The 23821-nt window shown below is 36.6% G+C and overlaps 1 protein-coding gene across 1 annotated transcript in view; it reads left to right on the forward strand.

The window, feature by feature from the left end:
* Positions 1–23821, forward strand: part of LOC150108410 (endosome/lysosome-associated apoptosis and autophagy regulator family member 2-like) — a 477226-nt gene that overhangs the window by 426292 nt on the left and 27113 nt on the right. The window contains exon 16 of the mRNA XM_090390460.1: positions 19772–19983. Coding sequence (XP_090246586.1) covers positions 19772–19983 — 212 coding nt within the window. The remainder of the gene's footprint in view (positions 1–19771; positions 19984–23821) is intronic.

Below are 23821 nucleotides of genomic sequence, written 5' to 3' on the forward strand. Positions count from 1 at the left end.
TTTGATATTAATAAATGAAAGGAAGTGCAGAAGCATAAAACCATGTACACTATCTAATCAAAATATTCAGACGCTCCTTTACAGCAGGGGATATTATTATTATTATTATTATTATTATGTAACACCTCCAGGGAGTCCAAAGACTCATCGAGGAAGGGTATCTATTCTACAACTCTCTGTCTCCACCAACCACAACTACCTTCATCTACACCACCACCATCTGCTGCCAACCACCACCACTAGTATTTTCACAGACAGTCACAAACATCCATGCCCATGGCAGGATTCGAACCCACAGCCTTTTGGCTAGAGAGCAGATACACTAACCACTCAGCCAACCAGGTTAGTGATATGGCTGTATATATTCAGGCCTTTAATGAATAAGCAATGCACAATATACAGCTTCTCCCTTCAAGTTAACCTCATTTTTCTTGGTGTTGCCTGTTTTCACAAAAGGGGCTCTGGCAAAACAAGTGAGTATTCCCTCTATAAAGGGATACCTTCCTGGTTGGAGGAAATGCTAACCAGACCACTAGATGGTAGATGACTTTCATCACTCAGTGAAACACCACTGCCAACTTTATTGGTGGCCTGCAGTGACATATGTGCCATGTTTGGTCTCCAGAGCAGGGATTCAAGTTTCTGTTCTCCACCCTTTTTCTTATCCATGTAATGTGAGTCATACATTCAATGCCATGCCAAGCGTACTTAGAGATCCACATAACCAAGTGAAAAAACTTTCAACATCTATCTCTAATCCAGAGTATTTTAGTAATAAGGTGTGACACTTTTGGGCTACTTGTATATGGGAAATATATGACTTCTGCATTACTTCAACCTTGGTATCTCTTATGGGTCTGGCTCCCTTTGATGAGACTCAGCTAAAGGTTGAAACTGATCTGAATAGTGGCCCTTCCCATAATGCATAGCATTATACATGTCTATACGGATATGTGCTTTGCATTATGGGACACCACTAAGGCAATTGATGTGAAGTCATTAGCCTCTATATACAAGTAGCCCAGTCACAAAGTTACTTTATGTGCAGACTTTGTTTGCTTACACTTGGATAAAGGATGAAATCAAGAATACAGTTTCTTGGTATCTTTAATTTATAGTATAACCAAGTGAAAAAACTTGGTAAGAGAAGTAAGAAACAAAGATGTGATACCAGTATAAATGCACCACTGTTTCTCATCATCCAAGTACAGACAATAGGTAAAAAGACAATAGGGAAAATGTCATCTTCAAAAGGATTTAGAACTGGCAGGATCTTCCAAAACAGTTAAGAAACTACATTCAGGTGATATATTCTTATGGAAACATTGTATCAGCAACATTAAAAAACTGCTGAGAGCAACATCAATGGGTGCTATTCCAATCACAATAACACCACATAAAACACTCAATTCTTGTAGAGGAGTGATATCAGAATGGGATCTCCTTAATGTTCCTGATGAGGAGATATCTTCAGAGCTTCAAGATCAGTCAGGGAGTGACAGATATGAGTGTGCATGTTGATATGTAGAATGGTCACCTGGTTCAAATCAGGAACATTGTTCTTCCTTTTGATACACCTGAGCGTCCATCATCTGTAGAAGCAAGGTATCTCACCTGTCCTATTAGACTGTACATCCCTAATCCACTCAGATGCTTTAAATATCAGAAATATGGACATGCTTAAACTTCCTGCCATGGCTCTCCTACCTGTGCTTGATGTAGCAGTAAAGATCATGATAATAAATCTTGCTCTACAAAGAAAGCTAAATGTGTCAGCTGTCAGGGAGATCATCCAGCTTACTCCTATACATGTCAAGTGAAAGATGATAAAGAAACACAAAAGATTAAAACAGAACATATCATATCATATCAGAATGCAAAAAAGGAAGTTGGCCACCACCACACCTGTCCTCAGATCCTCTTATGCTGAGAAGGTGTCAACAGCATTTCAAATGTCATATGTCTATTCCACCATCTGATAATTTCATCATACTTGAACTTTATGATCTTGGTACTTCTCTGTTGAGCACATCAATCTCCTACAGTCTCACTTCAGAACTCCACAAGTGGTTCCATTCGATGAGAATTCACTTGCTGAGAATCCTGTGAGAACCCACCTTAAGGAATTTCTATTGTATTCAAAGGCAGAACTGGAGATAGTCCTGCCATGGTGAAGTAACGTTTAAGTGTGCAGTCATACTTCTTTCCAACATGTTCAGCTTAATACTGCTCTGGAAATGATAATGATTTGCCTATCTGTGGAATTTCTTATTACCGTATGTTCCATTTATTTACCACCAGGTTGAGTTAAATGAGATCAAACTTGATAATCTTGCAACTGCCTCAGCTCATACCTCTCATGGGTGACTTTAATGGATACAACACTCTGTGGGATAATGCCAACACGAGTGGATGAGGTCTTATCATTAAGTGAGTTCTCGACAGCTATGACCTCTCCCTTCTTAATAATAGAGCGAGTACCTTCTTCCTCATATTGCAGACGATCTTAAAATTTGCTTCCCTGTCATTTTTGCACTGCTCATGAAAGATGTGGAAGAGAATATATACAAAAGTGACCGTTTTCTTGTTATTTGCACTTGTTCCAGAAATCTTGTTCTCCTACATGGATACCCCTGGGGAAAATGGACTAGGCTGACTGGAATACAATCTGTAAAGTATGTTCACAGATTGTATTCTCCAGATAGTGACAACCTCAATTCCAAAAACTTTATCTTGATTTCCACTCTGTCCAAAGCCATGGCAGAAACCAGATTGCCAGGCAGCCAAAAAAGATCAATATGGAGCATGGGGTATATTTCATAGGCACCCAAATCCTAAAATATACAAAGTTTTTATCTTTGCATATTTTTCTGGGGAGAGAGGACATGCTAAGAATATGTTTTTCAGTATCCTTCCAGAAAAATAAAGCATTATATAGAATAAGAAATGATTTTTTATTTTCTCAACTAGTTTCATGAAATTCTTTTGTTTCACTTCATCAGGATAATTACATGAATAAACTAAAAAAAACTAGAAAACAGGTAATAATAGTTAACAACTTGAGTAAAAAGATTTGAAACATGAATAACAATGGAAAGCTTGCATTCGCTATTACGTTGGCTGCTCATTTATGAACTGCGATATACTATTGGTAGATATGAGTGTGTTGTGATGAATTAACAAGAACATATTTGATGTAAAATCGACTTTGTTTTTTTGTTGTATTGTAGGGGATGTTTCATCATTTCAGCTGATGTTTTGAAAGGAGCTTTCAATGTGGAGTATTTTTGTTTGTTGCCATATTATTTGATGTTTTGTTTCAGTTGCATGTACTGCTGGTCCTAATTTGTGTCTTGTTTCATTCTTTCATTCTCAATGTCCTTAAATTGTTCTGATTGGCATACTTATCCAGATCTGCCTATCCTATGTAGTGTAAACCACAACTACAACTGATCTTGTAGAGACCAGTTGCAGTTGTGGTTTACATCTTAGAAGTGGCAAATGTGGAAGTTTAGTAGGTTTTGGTTGTTTAGAGATCTTGTTGATTGGATAGAAGGCAACCTTTATATTTTGTTAGTAAAGCAACCTTACTATTTTGTTTAACTAATTGTATATATATATGGGAGAATCACTGCTCCTTTAAAGTCATGGTTTTCTTGTTCATCTGATTGTTTTGGAAGTTGAAGTAGGATTTATTTATTATTATTAATGTTCTATTGTGTCAATTTTTTTGGTAGGATTGAATTCAGTTATTTCAGCTCTTGGTTCCTTTTTTCTATTTTAGAAAAATAGAAAAAAGGAACTGCACCAGCTGGTGATGAGATGTGGCATGTAGGTAACATCCTGTTGGCTTGCTATAGACTGAGGAGTTTAGTGCGTTTTGTTCAGATACCTCAACTAGTGTATCCAAAAACAGTAAAGACTGTTTGTCTCTGATTCATCAGTGAATTTAATTTGAGGATGAAGGTTGTTGAGGTAAGTAATGAAATCTTCTAATTGGGTAATAGACCCAAGCAAGATGATGAAAACATTGTCTACATGTCTTCGTCAAATTTTAGGCTGCATTCCTTGATACTGAAAGGCTTCTTTTTTTTTTTTAACCACTCCATGAATAGGTTAGCTAACAACGGCCCAATGCTAGTACTTCTGTTCAAAATATTTATCTTAGAATTTAAATGTACTATTGGTGCAGTGTTTAAAGAGATCCACTGTGTCTGGTAGGAAGAGGTTGCGTAATAGTTGTATGGTTTCTGTTCTTTGGTAAATTGGTGAACAGGTTTACTATGTCCAGGCTAGCAAGTATGAACAATTGTGATGTTTTTGATGTTTTCTATGAAATGTATGGTATTTTTTACATATGGTAATTTTTACATAATATGGTATTTTTTTATTTTAACCTTCTAAGCCTTTACTTCCAGCGTAAAGGCTTAGTAAGTTTACTAGATATTAATAGCTTTTAAACGTGCTCAGACCGAAGCATGTTATGTGAGACATCTGAGTCAAAAACAATCTTCAATCCAGTTCACATCATTCATTAATCAAACAACTAGTGCTAAAATTGTATGGGATAATACCTGGAAAATGAAAGGTAGATACAGAACACACCATTTGTCTATCTTGGAACATAATGGATGTGTTGTTGCTGGGGCCAATGCTATTGCAGACACTTTGGGAGAACATTTTGTCAGAATCTCAGCAACAGCTTCATATCAGCGTGACTTTTTAATATTGAAAGAGCAACAAGAGAAAGAGCAGATAAATTTTTCTACAATGGCTTGAGCAATGTTCCAAAAAGCAAGAAAGAATCCAACACAAGCAAACAATTATTGACCTATTGCTCTGACCAGCTAACAGTTTTTATAATATTTTAGAGAAAATGGTTAATGCCAGACTTCTCTGATATTTAGAAAGGAACGGTCTTCTCTGTAATACACAATATGGTTTTTGTATACATCGCTCAACTTTGGACCATTTTGTACATCTAGAAACTTGTGTAAGAGATGCATTGCTGAAACAAGAACATCTTGTTTCAGTGTTATTTGACATGGAAAAAACTTACAACACAGTTTGAAGATATGGCATATTAAATGATCTCTAAAACCCATACCTCAGAAGACCTTCCTGTATTTATTAAAAACTTTCTATCTAGCCAGGTCTTCCAAGCTCGAATGGGAAGTATGTTATCTCAGCATATCATCAAGAACAGGATTCCCCAAGGCTCTGTCCTAAGTGTGGCACTTTTTGCTATCAAAGTTAACTCATCACTGAACAGTTGTCTCCCACTGCAGGCAATGCTCTATATGTTGATAACTTCACAATTTACTGTCACTCACTATCATAACATGAGGGCAATTGAAAGACAACTTCAGCAAGCAATTGATCCATCTCTCCATGGGCACTTAGTAATGGGTGCAGGTTTTCAGCAGGAAAAAAAAGTGTCCATGTACACTTCTGCTGAAAATGCACTTTTCACTTAGATCCTGAATTAAGAATGGGATGAACTGTTATTCCAGTAGCTACAGAAGCCGTTTTTTGGGACTCTTCTATGACAGAAAACTTACATTCCTTGCACACATTTGTCAACTAAGATAAAGTGCAAAGCACTGAATCTCCTTCACATTCTATCCTTTATTGAATCTGGTGCAGATCAATCTTCATTGCTTTGTCTTTATCATGTGCTTATACATTCAAAGCTGGATGAGTCTCGAGTCTATAGTTTTTCGAGGCAGAATTTGCTTTGGTTGATTCACATCCCCTGTGATGGTTGAATCTCATCCATCATCAGGGTATATGAATAGCTAGTGGTGCCTTTCACACATCGCCCGCTTAAAGTCTTTATGTTTAAGCAAATGAACCTGCTGTGTCACTCACTATACCCTAATAATAAAGTCTCTTCCAGAGTGTCCTGTGTGGACTCTTTTCTATAAATTGGGAAGCTCAATATTACCTGGGTAGTTGTGAGCAGTGTGAGGACCTCTGTGAGAAAAGAGCAGTGGCACACCCAGGGAGGGGGGCCAAGGGGCCATGCCCCCCCCCAAAAAAAAAGAAAAAGGGAAAAAAATACTAGAAAATTTTTCAAAAATCTTTTCCTAATTAAAATTCTTTTTTTTTTATTTATGTTGCGTCTTCTATTTCTATACTACTTATGAATTAGCGGTCACATAAAGTGGGAATACCCCTATAACTCTCGGGAATCCTGGCCGCTGTGAATGCAGGGCGAATGAAGTAGTGCTCTTACAGACCGGCGCTACTTCATTTGCCCAAGCCGGGCCAGAGGAGATCACACATCATGTATTGGCAATTACTGCAGATGCTCAGTGATAGGTTGTATGCAATGTAGTGTGCATTCTCAAATCGTCTACTCAACTCGCCCCTCCGAAGATTAAATCATGAGTGCTCTCTTCCCAAGATTAAATCTTGAGTGCTCGGCCCCTCCAAGATTAAATTGCACTACTGGAAAAGAGTATATGTGGAACTACAAGGCTGGTTCTTATGAGGAGCTCAGGAGACAGCTTGCAGGTGTAGCATGAACAAGGAGTTAACTGGAGAAGAGATCAATGCAGCTTGGGGATATTCAAGAACTGTCTAGTAAAAGTAATGTCTAAATGTATTTCAAGGATCAGAGGTTAAATAAGATAGGTGTGAAATGGATGAAGAGATTAAGCATGCTATACAGAGATAAAAGGCATTATGCAAGCAGCATAAAAGAAGTGGTAATAACTAATTCCATGAGGATTAGAAAGACCATGCAAGGAGGGTGACCTGGTTTGTAAGGGTAGCAAAAGTGAAGTATGAGCAGCAGTTAGCTAATGAAGCCAAAAAGAATCGTAGGGGATTCTTTCAATATGTAGCCATCTAAAAAACAACAACAAAACAATGAAAAGATGACATTGATTGGAGAAAATGGTATAAAGACAAATACTGCAGAAAATATAGTGAAGACACTTAATGAGCAGTTCATAAAGATTTTTCATTCTTGTGAATGTGACATCATGGAGAGATCAAGAGTAGTTGATGATGGTGAAGAGAAACTGATTGCAAGTAAGCAATAGGTGTATGAGAAATTCAGTAAACTTGATGTTAATAAGGCTGTGGGACTTGATAATATATCACCACGTATTCTGAAGGAATGAGCCAGGGAGTTGACATCTGCCTTGACATTTTTTTTAATATGAGTCTTGCACTGGGTCGAGTTCCAAAGGAGTGGAAAGAGGGCAAGATTGTGCCACTTCATAAGGGAGGTTATAGAACTCAGGCATCAAATTATCGGCCTATCTGTGTGCCAGGTGTTGTGGTTATGATATTATATGATAAAAAATGGCACACCATTTGGCAACTCCTATAGGTAGAGATGACCTGCTAATGCTTCTGCTTGGTATCTCCACTTGGGCCTGGCTCCCACTGAAGAGACCTCAATAAAGGTCGAAACTAGTCTGGGTTGTGGCCCTTCCCTTAATGCATAACATTAGACATATCCGCAAGGAGATGTGTTTTGCATTATGGGAGATACTGAGATAGGCGTGTTGGTAGCTTGCTCCACCTTTGCAAGGAGTGCCCTGGTGTTGTACCACCTTACCCCAGTCCTGAAGATACTTTCAGGCGCAAACTTTGTTTGCTCACACTTGGATAAAGGATTAAACTAAATTTATTATATTTATATGATAGTTGGAGAAGCTTGTGAGAACTAGGATTCAGAATTGGGTTGACAACAATGGAATTATCTTTGATAGATAGCATGGATTTGCTAAAGGGAGATCATGTTTTAGTAATCTACTTACTTATTACAATAAAGTGATGTTTTCCTTGGACAGAAGAGAGAGATACACAGTAGTATATACATTGATTTCGCAAAGGTTTTTGATAGATTACCACATGATAAGTTGATAGTCAAACTAGAGCAGATGGGGTTGGATATGCCTCAGAGGTCTGTTTTAGGGCCATTGTTGTTTAATCTGTATGTTAATGATATTGGCAAAGCTTCTGGATTGGGATATTCAGTTGTTTACAGATGATGCAAAGTTGGGATGAACTATGAAGAGTAGAGAAGATGTTGTGGTCTTACAAGAAGACTTGAATAAATTGAGTGAATGGGCATGGAAATGGGGATGCGAGTTCAATGTTGCAAAATGTAAGGTTTTAAAATTTGGGAAACAAAGATGGGATGTAGAATTTATGCTTGGTGGGGATATATTGTTGGAGGCAGAGGAAATAAGAGATCTTAGTGTGATAGTGGATAAGGATCTGAAATTTAGGGTCACATTGCCAAAATTGGGAGGACAACACAAAGAATTCTCGGAATGATGTGGATAACACTGACTTGTAGAAGTAAGGAGATGCTTGTTCCATTGTATAAGACTGATTAGGCCACACATGGACCTCTGTGCACAGATTTGGTCACCTGGTTTTCACAAGGACAAAGAGATGTTGGAAAGGGTCCAGAGGCGACTGATTGAAGTAGTTTCTGATCTCTGGAATATCGAATATGAGAAAAGGTTGATAAGACGCAATTTACAGAATCTAGTGGATAGAGGTTAGAAGGGTGATATGATAGAGACCTACAAGTTAGTAAGGGATTGTTATAGGATCAATGTTGGAGAAGTTTTACAGCAAACGGTGGGAGAACCAGAGGACATCTCTCGAAGCTGTATAAGGAGGGTGTGAGTAGGGGAGTGAGAAGCAGGTTTTTTGCATACAGAGTTGTGAATGATTGGAATGTCTTGCCTGAGAGTGTGGTGTCTGCAGAGAATTTGAATGTATTTATGGTGCGGTATGATGAGCTGTGTGTATGACAAAAGGATCTCCTAGATGAGTCTTTGACTCCATGGGGTCTTGGGATAATAATAATAATATCACACGTCAGACTGCCATATGTCCGTTAGGTATGCATGTTAAAGAGATTATGGAACAATTATAAATGTTGATCACATTACCTGTACCAAACATACTAGCATTCCTGTAATCCCTGTACATACATTTGTACTCCCTCCTGCAACCTCTCACTTTGTCAACTACAGAAGTCTCATACTCCATCAGTTGTCATCATCATGATCATAATGCTAATTACGGATATAGACCATTGGTCTGTTTTGGTCTCATTATCCATCTAATATCCTTTTTTGAGGTCTACCCGGCTTTCTCTTTCCATTTGGTTTATATTTTATTATTTGCTTAGGATATCCAGTGTTGTCCATTCAGTTTACATATTCTATCTATTTTTGTTTATGGTTGCTTAGTTTTTCTTCTGTTGATTTTGGTTTTTAGTTCTTTTAAAATATCTTCATTACTTTTTTGGTCTAATAATGTGTATTTTGCAGTTCTTCTCATAAATCTCATTTCACCTGTTTTTGTTCTTTGTTTATCTTGTTTGTTTATTGCCCAAATTTCACTGTCATATAATAATGTGGGCTCTGCTAAAGTATTATATATTTTCAAGCATATTTCTTTTTGTACTATATTTGGATTGAGTGTTCTATTTATCAGGCCTATAATCTGTAAAAATTTTAAAGTTTTTAATTTTATGTCTTTTTCTCCTTCATATGATATTTCGCATCCAAAGATGACTGCAAGTATTTATCTGTTCTATTATTTTATTATTAATAACTATTTTACTTCTAACTGGAGTTTGTCCACCAAATGCCCATTATTTTAGTTTTATCTGTGGATATTTTCATTCCAAACTGTTCTACTATAATGTTTAAATTATATATTGCTCTTTGTAAATTGTCTTCCTTATTTGAAATTATTACCTGATCATCTGCAAATAATAGTGTATTTATTTTGTTATTCCAGGAAATTTTTGGATTGTCTAAGGTGTTCCACTGTATTAATATTTCATTAATATAAATATTGAAAAGCATTGGAGACAGAGGACATCCCTGTCTTACTCCTTGGTTTATGGATTGCTTTTCAGACATTTTTACATTTATTTTTCTTTTTAATTTATTGTCTTTGTATATATTAAATATTGCATGTAGTAAAATATAGGTATTATTATCTTGTATTCCAGTCTATTGGTATTTGCCCATTTGTATATATTTTATTAAAAAGTTTAATAATCTCTGATGCAGTTTTTTTCCAGCAAATTTATACAGTTCAGAGTTTATCCCATTTTCTCCGGCTGATTTGCCACTCTTTATTTTACTTAGATTGTCCTTTAATTCTATCATTGTTATTAAATCATTTAAAGCATTTTGTATGATGTAATTTTTTTTTTTTTTTTTTTTTTTTTATGTTGGTATTATCTGTTTGAAGATCTGTGAAGTAATCCAAGAATACTTTTACATCTATTTCATAATTTACATTTGTAGTTTCTTTTATATCTGCATTCATGTGGTTTAGTATTTTATGCAAATTGGGTCTTATTTTGTATACGTCATTTTCTAGATATGATACAAATTTTTCCTAGCTTTCTCTGTGTTTCTTTCTGATTTCTTTTTTGGCTATTGCTAGTCCTTTTTTATTCAATTTCATCTACTTGATTTTTGCTACTTAACCATCTTTTAAAGGCCAGCTTTTTATTTTCAATTATTGTTTTTATTTCATTGTCCCATATATGTAATTTTTTATTTTTATGATATTTTTGTGTGTTCCTAGACCTTCATATGCTGCTGATGTAATAATTTCTTTTATATTATTCCATTCTTTCTCGGTGTCTTCGTTTTCTTTTATTTTTTTTAAGTAGTTATTAATCCTCTGTTGGTATAAATTTCTTATACTTGAATCATTTTAGTAGTCTTTCTTTGTAATTAGATTTTGTTTCTCTAGTTCGTTTATTTTTGTGTAATCAGTTTGTTGGAAACCTTAGTTTTGCCTGCATTAAATAGTGATCTGTGTTGATTATTATTATTATTATTATTATTATTATTATTATTATTCAGGCCTCCATGAAGTCAAAAGACTCATCGTGGGAGATCCATACTAAGAAACACAAAGTCTGTCAAGGCTCATCGAGGGGAGGTCCCCCATGAGAAACACAAAGTCTATCATACCGCTCCTTAAACTCATTGACCGTTCTTACTCTCACCACTCCATCAGGGAATGCATTCCATGGTTCAACCACTCTCCATGCAAAGAAACCACTCCTCACCCTCTTGCTCACAGTTTCCTTTCGTAACTTCCAGGGATGGCCTCTCGTCATCACTCCTTCCCGCTGTTCAACCAAGTGAAAGAACTCCCCAGTGTCAACCCTGTAACCACCTCTCAACAGTTTTAAAGTCTCAATCATATCACCTCTCCTTCTTCTATCCATGAAACTCTGCAGTCCACATTCCCTCAGCCGATCCTCATAACTAACATGGTACAGTCCTGAAACCATCTTTTTTATCTACCTTTGTACCCTTTCCGCAGTTAATTTCTCTTTTCAAATCCTTAGGACCAAATATGAGAACAATAGTCTAAGTGTAGTCTGATCAGAGTCTTATACAATGGAATGATAACCCTTTTATCTCTGCAGGTCAGTGTCCTTCTCATTATTGCAGCAATCCTCTGTGTTACCTTTGCAATATGTCCCCTAAATTTCAGGTTTATATCAATCATCAACCCCAGATCTCTTGTCTCCCCTACTTCCTCTAATATAACTCCTCCCATCGATGTTTCTCAAACCTCAAGACCTTATATTTTGCTACATTAAACCAACACCCCATTCTTTTACCCAGCTATCTAACTTATTCAAATCCACTTGCAGGGCTACCACATCTGCACTATTACTAATAATCCTTCCCAGCTTAGCATCATCAACTGAATATCCCCTTGCAATCCACTGACAATGTCATTGATATAAAGGTTAAACAATATAGATCCCAGCACTGAGCCCTGAGGGACCCCACTTATAACCCTTTGCCTCCTTGAAACTGTCCCACCATACACAACTCTTTGATACCTATCAGACAGCTAATCCTGAATCCAGTTGACCAATCTGACATCCAGACCCATGTGCTGCAACTTATATATCAGCTTATCATGTGGCACCCTGTCAAATGCTTTCACTAAGTCTAAGAAAATGGTAGTATATGCCTTTCCCTCATCTAATGCTCTTGTAGCTTTATTATAAAAGGTTAGCATATTGCTAATACAAGAGTGCCCCTTCACAAATCCATGTTGACTCTCATGAATAACACCACCCTCATCTGCCCAATGCTGTATACGGTCCTTCACTATTTTCTCCAAGATCTTAACATCTACTGATGACACGCAAACTGGCCTATAATTAGACACTTCCGGTCTGCTACCACCCTTATGCAATGGCACTATCTTACCTTCCTTCCATTCCATGGGCACCTTTCCTGCAGCCAGACTTTCATTGAAAAGCTAGGTCAAAGGCACACTGTCAGTTCACAAGCACATTCTCTCAAAACTCGTAGTGAAATACCATCAAGTCCCACAGCTTTACTAACATCCAGAGTATTCAGCACGTGGAACACGCTCTCCTCCTGCACCTCTAAACCTTGAACCTGCCCTGCCCCTCTAGTATTAAAACTGACTCCTCCAGGATGAAATACTCCAATAAAGTGTTCATTCAACAATTCCACTATGTCCTCTGCATCAGTCACTCTATTTCCATTTTTATCCCACGATATCCAGTCATTTCTCCTCCTACTGGCCACATAGCTAAAAAATTCTCTAGGATTTCCTTTGGATCTTAGGGCTAATCTCCTCTCATATTCCAGTTTTGCCTTCCTTACCATACTAGTCACTCTTCTGGCTTGCGTCGTATATTCTTCATGCATCTTCTCTTCACCTGTCTCCTTATATCTCTTCCATTCCCACTTTTTCGCATGCAGTTCCTGCTTAATATTGTTTGTCATCCAGTTTACTCCAAATTGTGTTCTCTTCTTCACTCGTGGTATACAACTTACCATTGCTGCTAACAAATGTTTTTTCACAATTTCCCATGCATTAATCATATCCCGGCCTTCCAATTCCTCCCTCCATGAAACTTCCCCAAGTTGACATCTTAGACTATTATAATCACCTGCCTTATAATTTCACATACGTTCCTGTCTCTTTGATACTCCTGCTTGTCTATTCATTTTCCAAGTCAAAACCATATGGTCACTCTCTCCAAGTGATGGGAGAGATGTCATCTCAGTTATTATCAACTCTTCTGATGCTATAACCAAATCCAAAACTCTTGAACCTCTTGTTCCCTCTATTACATGTTGCATAAGAAATTTGTCCTCAAGAATTATAGAAATTCCATTCCCTTATTGCTACATGCATCTTCCTCTCCTCAATTTATACTACAGTAGTTAAAATCTCCCATAACAATCATTCTTCTTGCACTTGCCAAACTTAACTGTCTAAACATCTCCTGATCCCCACTCTCTGTGCTTCTGGATCTATAGCAACACCCCACTAAATATCCTGTCTTGTCCATGTCTACCTCACACAATATGCTTTCAAAATCATTAATGGCACTGCGTTCCAAAGCCTCCACTCTTAGAGGACATAGGTCATAATTTATCATAAGCAGTATTCCACCACCATGCTTTCCCTTCCTATCCTGCTGAAAAATGTTGTACCCAGGGACTTCTATTCCTGTTATTATATACTCTTCTGTCAACCACGTCTCAGTGATCACAATAATTTTTGTTTGGCCAACCTGATGCTATCTGTGCCACCAATTCCTCTCCCTTATTCCGGATACTCCTGGTATTAGTATAAAGCATATAAATGCTGTTATTTCTGTACCCAGCATTATTCCCTCTAGACTCCACTGGGCTCAGTGTTACCTTATGCCGTCCCCCTTCTCCCACGTAGCCATTCCCACAAGAGGCCACCCCTGCTACCATCCTCCCTGGAACACACTGACTGATTCAGAACAACAATCTCTCCAGATGCTTATGTCCTTCCTCATTCAAATGTAAGCAGTCTCTCACATACAATTCCTCTCTGTCCTCAAATGCACTCCAAGCATCCACATATTCCAGTCCTCTCTTGTCACACATTCTAGCTATTATGTCATTCAATATTACTGCTCTTCTGCTCAATTCGTCGTTATCATACCTAGGCAACATGCACACTATCTTTCCTCTCTCTGTCTTCTTCCATACAGCCTCAAGCAAAAATCTAATATCTCTCGCTGCCCGACTTACATTACCACTCAAGTCATTTCACCTCTTTCACTTACATTACCACTCAAGTCATTTCACCTCTTTCACCCCTTTCACCTCTCTTAATTGCCATAGCCACTCTTTCTGTCGTTCCTCCTGGGAAACACTCCTCACGCATCCTATCTTGAACACCATGGATCATTGAGTCCCCATACATTATACTTCTTACCATTCCCTGTCTCCTATGTTTCCATTCTCTACTCTTCTTTCATTCCCATACGTCTCTCTCATCCCCTCTCCTCTACTGCTCCTATTCTCTCTTCTAGTATTCCCATACCTCTCTCTCCTTCCCTCTTGCTGTTTTCATTTTCTCCTCTTCTAGCATTCCCATACCCCTCTCTCATTTCCTCTCTCCTACTGTTTCCATTTTCTCCTCTTCTTGCACTCCCATATCTCTCTCTCTCTTTCTTGTTTTGTCTCTCCTCTTCTAGCACTCTCATTCCATCTCTCCTACTATTTCTAGCCCTCTTCTGACTTTAACATCTAGGAAGAGGTTTGCTGGTTTTCATTTGCTATAAAGCAGTCTATTATTGATTTTTGTCCTTTTGCACACCGTGTATATTTATGTATATTTTTATGTTTTGTAGAATCTATTCATTATTTTTAAATTATTATATATTATATAATCAATGAGTCACTCTCCATTTTTTTTACTATTGGTTCTCCAAATTTTTCTATATTATTATTAATTTTTTTCATTCCTATTCTGGCATTAAGATCTCCGGCTATAATGATAATAAATTTTCTTTATTTGATTTTAATCGCACTTCTAATATTCTTTCATTCAAGTTTCTGTTTCTTAGCGGGGGGGGGGGCTCTCCTTGATGAGTCTTGATAGACTGTGTTTCTTAGGAAGGACCTCTCACAATGAGTCTTTTGACTCTATGGAGGCCTGGATAATAATAATAATAATGTAAGGTGGCAGCCCCTCCACTAGGATACCTATCATCATGCTAGTAACTTGATACAGGGAAACACATGTTACTTTCAAGTCTCAAAGAAATCCATCATCTGTCTACCTGCAATTGTTTATCAGAGTAATCAGAGTGGGCTGTTTTGCATGCAAAACAGCCTCTGATTTCTTGCCCATCTATACTGATTGTTTAAGACCTCTGTTGGCTGTGCTATTGTGTTTCCTGATTACCATCTCCAACCAGATCCTGCTTGATTGCAGTACTTATACAATGGAGTTGTCACTGTATAATGCCGATCAGCTTGCAGTTGTGCATATACAAGAAAATTCCTACCAAAAGTGTATCATTTATACAGTCTCAGAGTCCTTTACAAGCTATCCCCTCTCCTGTGTATAATTGACATTATATACTGTGTGAGGTGTTACACCTGTTGTACAAAATGAAGACTCCTTCATTTTGATGTTTGGTTGTGCTGGATTCCCAACTACAATGGAATTAAAAGAAATGAGACTGTAGCTGCTAGATCAGCTCAGTATATACTTTTATATATATATATATATATATATATATATATATACTTTTTTACTTTTTACTTTATATATACTTTTATATATATATCAACATACTTTAATCAAAAAAGTATGTTGATATACTTTTTTGATAAAAAAGTATATCAACATACTCCTTGACAGTACCATATACAGACTAGAGACAGTTCATAAGATCAAAGCTAATTGTCCAGTGGTAGTCATCATAGTAGGAAGCTGGAAAATAAATTGCATGAGATTAAGCCTGAAATTAGCATTGGTAGGCTATTTAACATAGAAACAGAAGAGAGGAAGTTGTTCTTGCTAGGCTTCTGCATAGGTCGTCATCTTTTACATTCTTATTTACTGAGGGCTGATGACCCACCTATGTGTGAAAAATGCAACGTTCGTCTCACCATTTGTCATATTCTGTTGGAGTGCCAGTGCATGTGAGAGAAGAATGAAATTTTTACTTATCTGGCTGAGCCATATACACTCAGGCAGATGTTATCAGACTTTGACAAATTGCATGATGTTTTTAACTTTATACAAATACATTTTATTATAAATTCTATTTATATGTAGATACTGCATTGCTTAACTTAATTTTTTTTGCACATACAGATTATTTACTAATTTATCTCTTTATAAAAATTTCTGTTGCTGTTCAGGTGGAAGATGAATTTCATCACCTAGTTAGAGACCTCACCCTGCTTATTGGAAGCCTGAAGTGGCTTGAAAAAGTTCCAGGATTTCTGGACTGTGTAAAAATAATAAATAAAAAATACAAAACATTATTAAGTTAATAAATAGAAAAAAAAATCCTTAACCCATTCATGGTATTAATGTACTATAGGCCTATAGCCTTTCATGAATGGGAATCACTTTAATATTTTATTTTATTTTATTAATACCCTATGTACTGCTGTAGCCTTTGATATGGCATATCAAAGGCTTTTGCTGTCCTTGCACCAATAAATCATAAATCAGCCAGCCAAAATTCGCAAACATCAAACTTCGCAAACAGTTCGACTAATTTTAAAAAATTCCCGTTATTCCTTTCATATAATTTATCAGATGATCTGCGAATAGCTAAATTTTGGCTAACAAGGAATTTTATAATTTCAATCAAGCGTTCTAAAACACTCGTCCAATGTTTCTTTTCCATTTCATACATGCTTTGAGTCTGGCAATCAATAGTAGTTTTGTTTTTTAAATTTTTATCAAGTTCCTTCCATTTTAAGAAATTTTTCATGTGAGCTAAACTAGTCTCATGTCTATGCAAAGTTGTACTTACATTTCTCCAATTGTTATAACCTTCTACAAAACTACTTGATTCAGTAGGTGCAAAACGTTTGCAACAAAAGCAAAAAACAGAATTTAAAGTTTCAGAATAAATGAGCCATGTTCTTGGCACGAGCTCCCCATTTTCCATTTTTCTATTATAATACGTGTCGCCAAATTTACGACCATCTGGGATATATTATATTTTTCTTTTGAACAGGCCCCACTTCAATCAAAACAACTCATAATTTTTCATCAATATTTTCCCATTCACTTGGATCTTCTAAATTTACAGAGACTAACAATGTGTTAGTTTCATGGTCAACTACAACTAAATCTTCTCCTAACCGTTTTTCACTTAAATCCTGTTATCTTGTTATCTTGTTCAGCAGTTGTAATAGTACTTTCATTCAAACTGGATGATGTGCACGGTTCGTCAACTCTGATTTCTGATGTATCGAGTTGGTTACAATCTGAATATTTTAATATTTTAACAAATTTATTAAGAGCCCCAGTTTGTTTCTTAATATCTGCTTCTTTTGCAGCATGACGCTTACGATTTTGTGCACCATATAACTTTTTTAATTTTTGATTCCATTTCTATTTTATACCCACAAGAAATTATTACACAACATGACACAGAGACGAAACAATAGTCCACACTGCGCTAATGTCAGTAGCCTATTCAGATGCGTACTGTTATAAATCTACTGTTGCTATCCTGTCATTACTGCGAATTGTAAAATTTTATTATTTTAAATTTGTATACTTGTAATTTCTATTAATTACTTGTGATGTCTTTTTTCTTTACTTTATACTTTATTCTTTGTTATTCTAATGCAGCTGTGCATGCTTTCTCTCTCTCTCAGAATCTCTCTTGTTTATATTATTACGTGCTATGTTTACAAGAAAGTCGAATAATGTTTATTTACATTACTATGAAATGTACACGAATTTAAACATTAGGGAGATTGCTTTTTCTGTCCTTCTATAAAAACTCTTTAGCAAAATTTAGAACCTTTTTTCTTCAACTTTAAAATATTTTCTTTAACACAAAACATTATCTACTCTCAGTTTACAAATTTTACTTATTAAACTCTAAGCTTACTCGCAAAGAGATTACCTAAATCTCTCTGTTAAGTTATCTTTACAAATTTGATATCAACTTCTGACATGCCAATTGATTCTCTTAAGGGCACTTCTTAACCTTATTAAACATTAAACATATATCTTAAAAGTCTTTCTAATACAACTATAAGAGGAATTATATAAAAGTTTTGAACTTACAAAGGCTCTGTATCTCACAATTTGTCAAAAAGTCTTTCACTGAAAGTTCTATGGCAATTCTTTCATCTCAGATCTTCATCTGGAATTTTGGCTTCAGCTGTATCAATTGGGAATGTAGTGGAACTCGTACAGTTCCGGAAAAATGTTATTCTCCCACGGCGAAAAGAAAAACTTACGAGCGAAGGTACTTCGGGAAATTTGCCTCGCTTTTCTCCTCTACTTGGGCTCTCCGAAAATGCCTGGCCTACTGCCGTCTCAAGTAGCTTGAATTGCCACCTCTAAGAAACTGAAAATGCCGCCTCCAAAAAAATGAAACTGTTGTCAACTGTCAATCAGGATCCCTCTGGACTGGAAACTTTTCTCTTTTATGGCATTTGGGACTTCTCCTTTCAGCAATTTGAAAGCCCTGTCTGTGGCCTAGAAGTTGTTTCTCTCTCTCTAGCGATGTCTCGAACCGAGAAGCTCCTTTCTGGAAGTGGAAAACTCCTCTCTCAACCAACGTCTGGATCTAGGATGCTCTCTGACGATATCTGGAACCGAGCAGCTCTGTCTCTCTTCAGCAACGTCTGGAACCGAGCAGCCTCTCCTGTCTCTCTGTGAACGTCTCTGGAACCAGGCCCCCTCTACTTCTGCAGCAATCTCTGGATCCGTGCAGCCCCCTTCTGTTTGCTTCAGTCCCTTTTTATTATACCTCCTCTGAGACCTTGCATGAAGTTTGGCAACCCTTAAAGAATCAGTATGATTCTTTCATCTTAAGTTTCAAGTTTGGCACGCCTTTTGTTCTCCTCCGCTTTCTTTTAATTGTAAGTTGCCAGCCATCGGAAAGTTGTTTGAACCTTTCTGACTGACTTAGCAGATATTTACACTTAGAGCCTGCAAGCCTTTCTCATACAAACAAATTTTAATAACAATCTTTCTAATGCCGCCATGTAGATCTATTACATGCAGCTTCGGCGATATAAACATTGCCTTTGTTTTTAACACTCTAACGTATTCTTATTAAAGCAGTATATACAGTTAACTTCCAGAGTGTTATTTACAATAACATCTAAAACAAACTATACAGAGACAAACAAAGTTTATTTTTACAATATTCACATGGGACTTAACCTAAGTAAACAATCGAATGTAATGTGCTTTGGAATATTTAAGCTACAATCAAGTTTTTACAGTACCATATGACTGGTTACATAGCAACAAATGTTTTGTACAAAATGGATGGACTAATCGTTAGATGATCCGAAATCCTATGCTTGATATCTAACATGGTAATTTTCGAGCCACTCCAGACCTACATTTATCAGGAGAGTCATCTGGTGATGGGCAGTGAAGATATCAAGCACCTAATGACATTTACAAAACCCATTCCACAGTGGGATTTGAACCTGCAGCCTGTGGTCATAAAGCAGATGCTATTCACTTGGCCAACAAGCTTGCAAATTATACCCATTCTTTTGTTGTGAATGAATGCAGTATCTGCTTATGCAAACTTCTTATTTTGCTTAGTTAGAAAAGTATAATTTTTTTTTATTATCTAACTTATATTATTCGTAGTTCCTGTTGCCACTGTTTGAAATGTATATTAAAGTGTTACAAACAGAATTAAATAAGTTGCACCTATTAATGGAATGAGCAATTTCTTTTATAGGTAGTGAAGGGAGAATGTACTCATGGAGAACAAACACTTCATTACATTTCTCCAAAGGGATGTTTATCTCCCCAAGGACAAGATGAATTATTAACACGTCGCCAGCCCTGCTCATCTATTCCTTTGGAACTGCAGATTGTGATTGGAGCAAGTATAGCTCTAGGGATGACTCTTTTTGTCTTAGTTCTACATTTCTGGAAAAAGAATAGAAAGTATGCAGACTTAAAATACTAATAACAATTATTTAATTAGAAATATTTGCAAATAAAAATAAAACTATACACACACACACACACATATATATAAACACCCACTACTCTCAAAATTATTTAAGAACATTTATTTAAAAAATCAATAAAATAACAGTCTTTATGAGAGGCATAAATCATCTTGGAAAATTTCCATCAGTTTATACACATTCATAACATTGAACTAATAGAAGTGTGATGCACAGATGTATTAAGGCTTAGGTGCTGGAACAACACCATGTTGGAGGTTAAGTGAAATATAAACAACCCTGGGAAAGGATTAAATATTAATTTAATTCTTCCATTATATCATCTCAGTTATAGAGACATCTTCAGGAAGTACAAACTAACACACACACACACACACACACACACACACACACACACACACACACACACACACACACACACACACACACACACACACACACACACACACACACACACACAAGGCAACACAAAACTAAATGAAACACTTGGATATAAGACTAGACTCCTAAGTGTGGTGCCCTCCGTGGATGGCTGTAGGAGACCTTAGTTGTAAATTGGAATCTCAAACTATTAATGCTTCCCATATTTTGGGAAGTTTCTGGCATCTGTATTTATTTAAATTAGGCTGATTTCTGAGGAAGCTACAGATTATAGAAACAGTCTTTCTTTTTTAAATTCTCTGGGTTGGATATGGTGGGGTTTTTTTTTAAAGTTTGATCATGTGAGAAGTATCCAGCGCATTGTCTGAAAAACCAGACTGACCATAGTTACGACTGCAGATGTAAGTTTTGTATTCTTCCATGCCTCGTTACCTTAGTTTGTTCAGCCACAATTTAGACCAAACTTGGCCCGCACAATAATAGTTATGTTACTGTGCCTTTGTGTTTATTTCACATTTATAGCTGTTCTGTACTATCACTTTTCCACTTTTGAAGAAGAAATGAATTTCTTCTTCAAAGGTGTAATGGTTATTGGCTCTTCAAGAGGCTGTTCACATTATATTGCTGCAAATAAGTGATGGTGACTTAATTCAAAGGATGAATTATATTTGTAAGAAAACATCATAATCATAGACAGCTTCAGATTCATGCCAGCAAAAACATATATTATTATTATTATTACCCCAAGTCTTTGACTCATGGAGTCAAAGACTCATCTGGGAAGTCCTTTTATCACACACACACATCTCATCATACCGTGTCTTAAACATACTCAAACTCCTTGCAGACACCACACTCTCAGGCAAGGCATTCCAATCATTCACAACTCTGCATGAAAAAACCTGCCTCTCACTCCCCTACTCACACCCTCTTTATACAGTTTCCAGGGATGACCTCTGGTTCTTCCCCGATCTCCCACTATTTTCTGTAGAGCTTCTCCAGCATTGATCCTATAACAACCCCTTACCAACCTATAGGTCTCTATCATATCTCCCCTCTTCTTCCTGTCCACCAGACTCTGCAAATTACATCTTCTCAATCTTTTCTCATACTCGACATTCCAGAGGTCAGAAACTACAACTTAGTCAGTTGCCTTTGGACCCTTTCCAACATCTATTCATCCTTCTGAAAACCCAGTGACCAATTGGGCAGAATAGTCCATGTGTGGCCTAATCAAAGCCTTATACAACGGAACAAGACTCTCCCTACTTCTACACGTCAGTGTCCTCTGCATCATTCCCATATTAAGTGTTTAAATTTTTGTGCGAGATTAAAAAATAAATGAAAATAAAAAAATGACTGACATCTTTAAAATGGGACTATATTAAAATTCAGGAATGTCCTAGAAATTCTGGAATGGTTGGTCACCCTATATATACTACTTCTGTTTCACTACTAGTCTCCCAAGACAAGAAGAACTTGTTTATTTCACTCTCTTAGAGTACACTTCATTTGAGTTTTGGAGCAGAATTATGTAAACAAATGCATCCTCCAATTTTTAGCTATGATTAGATAAATATTGCAAAGGCAATATCTGTAGAAGCATCTAGAAGGAGGACTTGTTACTGAGGTCTTCAATTTTCTTAACTAATTTTTATTTAACAACATTATACATTTTGGAAAATTATGGAGACAACTACTGTGTTTGAGTAAAACTTTAGTTTATTATAAACCAAAATCTACATTCGACGTTTCGATCTTTATATCAAGGTCATCTTCTGGAGCATATATACAGAGAAACAAGCTGCACTACAATCTGCATGTTTGTTAAAATTACTGACCAACCATTACAACAATTATTGGCCTGACCTCTGGTGAAAAAAAAAAAAAAAAAACTTACTACATCAACTCTAGAATCCTATTATTAATATTATCTATTGGTTGTAAAATTACATTGGGAGCAACAACAAGTCTATATATATATATATATATATATATATATTAACACCATGATTATACATATAAATTCCAACCAGTTGGTATGGAATGGTTTCCAATACTAGCTGAAGGTTGCCTAGAGTCCTGAAGTATGCTGGATACTAAATATTAAGTAGGCTGAATGTGTGCCATCCAGATTCTTGGAATTTTCATGCCACCATTATTGTTGATATTTGGGTGGTTTATCAGAATTTTGCAGGCTTCCTTAAATTTTCTTTCATACCTTGTTTTTGTATGGTGTAAAGAGTGGATACTTTTCCAGTCGATTTGGTGTAAGGTGTTGAGAGCATGATCTGAGAGGCCTGCTTCGCCAAAATATTTATATTTAATGTGTCTTGTGCGTTCTTTCTTACGTATAGGGATTGTACGTCCGGTTTCACCAATGTACGGTAAGTTACAGGTGCAGTGGATGCAATACACTCCAGGATGTGCCAATGGGAGGAGAGGATCCTTAGAGGAGTTGAATATGTTTTTAAGTTTTGTAGGTGGTTTAAAGGTGGCATTGAGATTATAATGGTGTAGGATTCTGTTGATTTTTTTTCTGATAACCCTTTAATGTATGGGATGGCTATGGTTTTACTGTAATCTAGATTCTTTTTTAATGATGTTTTATGCAGTACTTTATTAATAGTATTTTTTTATAGCCATTATTTATGAATGTGTCGCTGATGATTTTTAGTTCCTGTTTCAGAGCTTGCTGGTTAGAGCAAATGTTATAGCTCTGTTTTTAAGGGTTAATGACTCCATATTTTTGTGATGGGTGGTGGTATGAATTAGCATGTATGTATTGGCCAGTGTGTGTCAGTTTGCAGTAGACCGTGAAGGATAGACTGCCTGAAGGAAGATGTGTGACCAGTGTATCCAGGAACAGAAGTGAGTTCTGATTTTCAATTTCGATAGTGAATTGTATGCATTCATGTTGTTTGTTCAGGTGGCTAAGGAATGTGTTTAGCGTTTGTCACCCATGTGGCCAGATAACGAACACATTGTCAACGTATCTGAGCCACACTGTAGGTTTTAGAGTGGAGGAATCAAGAGCTTACCTTCTTTTTGTAGGTAAAATTTATTTTGCCACACAAAGTAACCGGAACGTGGTACATGGACAAGGGGGACTGTAATGTCGGGCAGAAATTTGTTCCGTAGAAGAATTGTGTCATTTATTGGGACATTTGTGAAAAGGGCAGAAACATCAAAACCGACTAATAAGTCATCTTTGTCGAGTGTTATGTTTTTAATTTTGTTTATAAAGTGTTGTGTGCTCTTTATGTAGAAGGGGGAATGACCTACCAACTCATTGAGTGTTGATCTAATTTATTGGGTAAGTAGTAATTAGGATATACCTTCCACATTAGGTCAAAACGGCACATTTTGTTTGTGTACTTTCGGGACACCATATATTCTGGGAGAGCAGGCGTACTGGGGTATAAGTGTTT

The sequence above is a fragment of the Typopeltis vanoorti genome, chromosome 3 (genome assembly GCF_054136105.1).
Source record: "Typopeltis vanoorti isolate ZY-2024b chromosome 3, IOZ_Tvanoo_1.0, whole genome shotgun sequence".
NCBI lineage: Eukaryota > Metazoa > Arthropoda > Arachnida > Uropygi > Thelyphonidae > Typopeltis > Typopeltis vanoorti.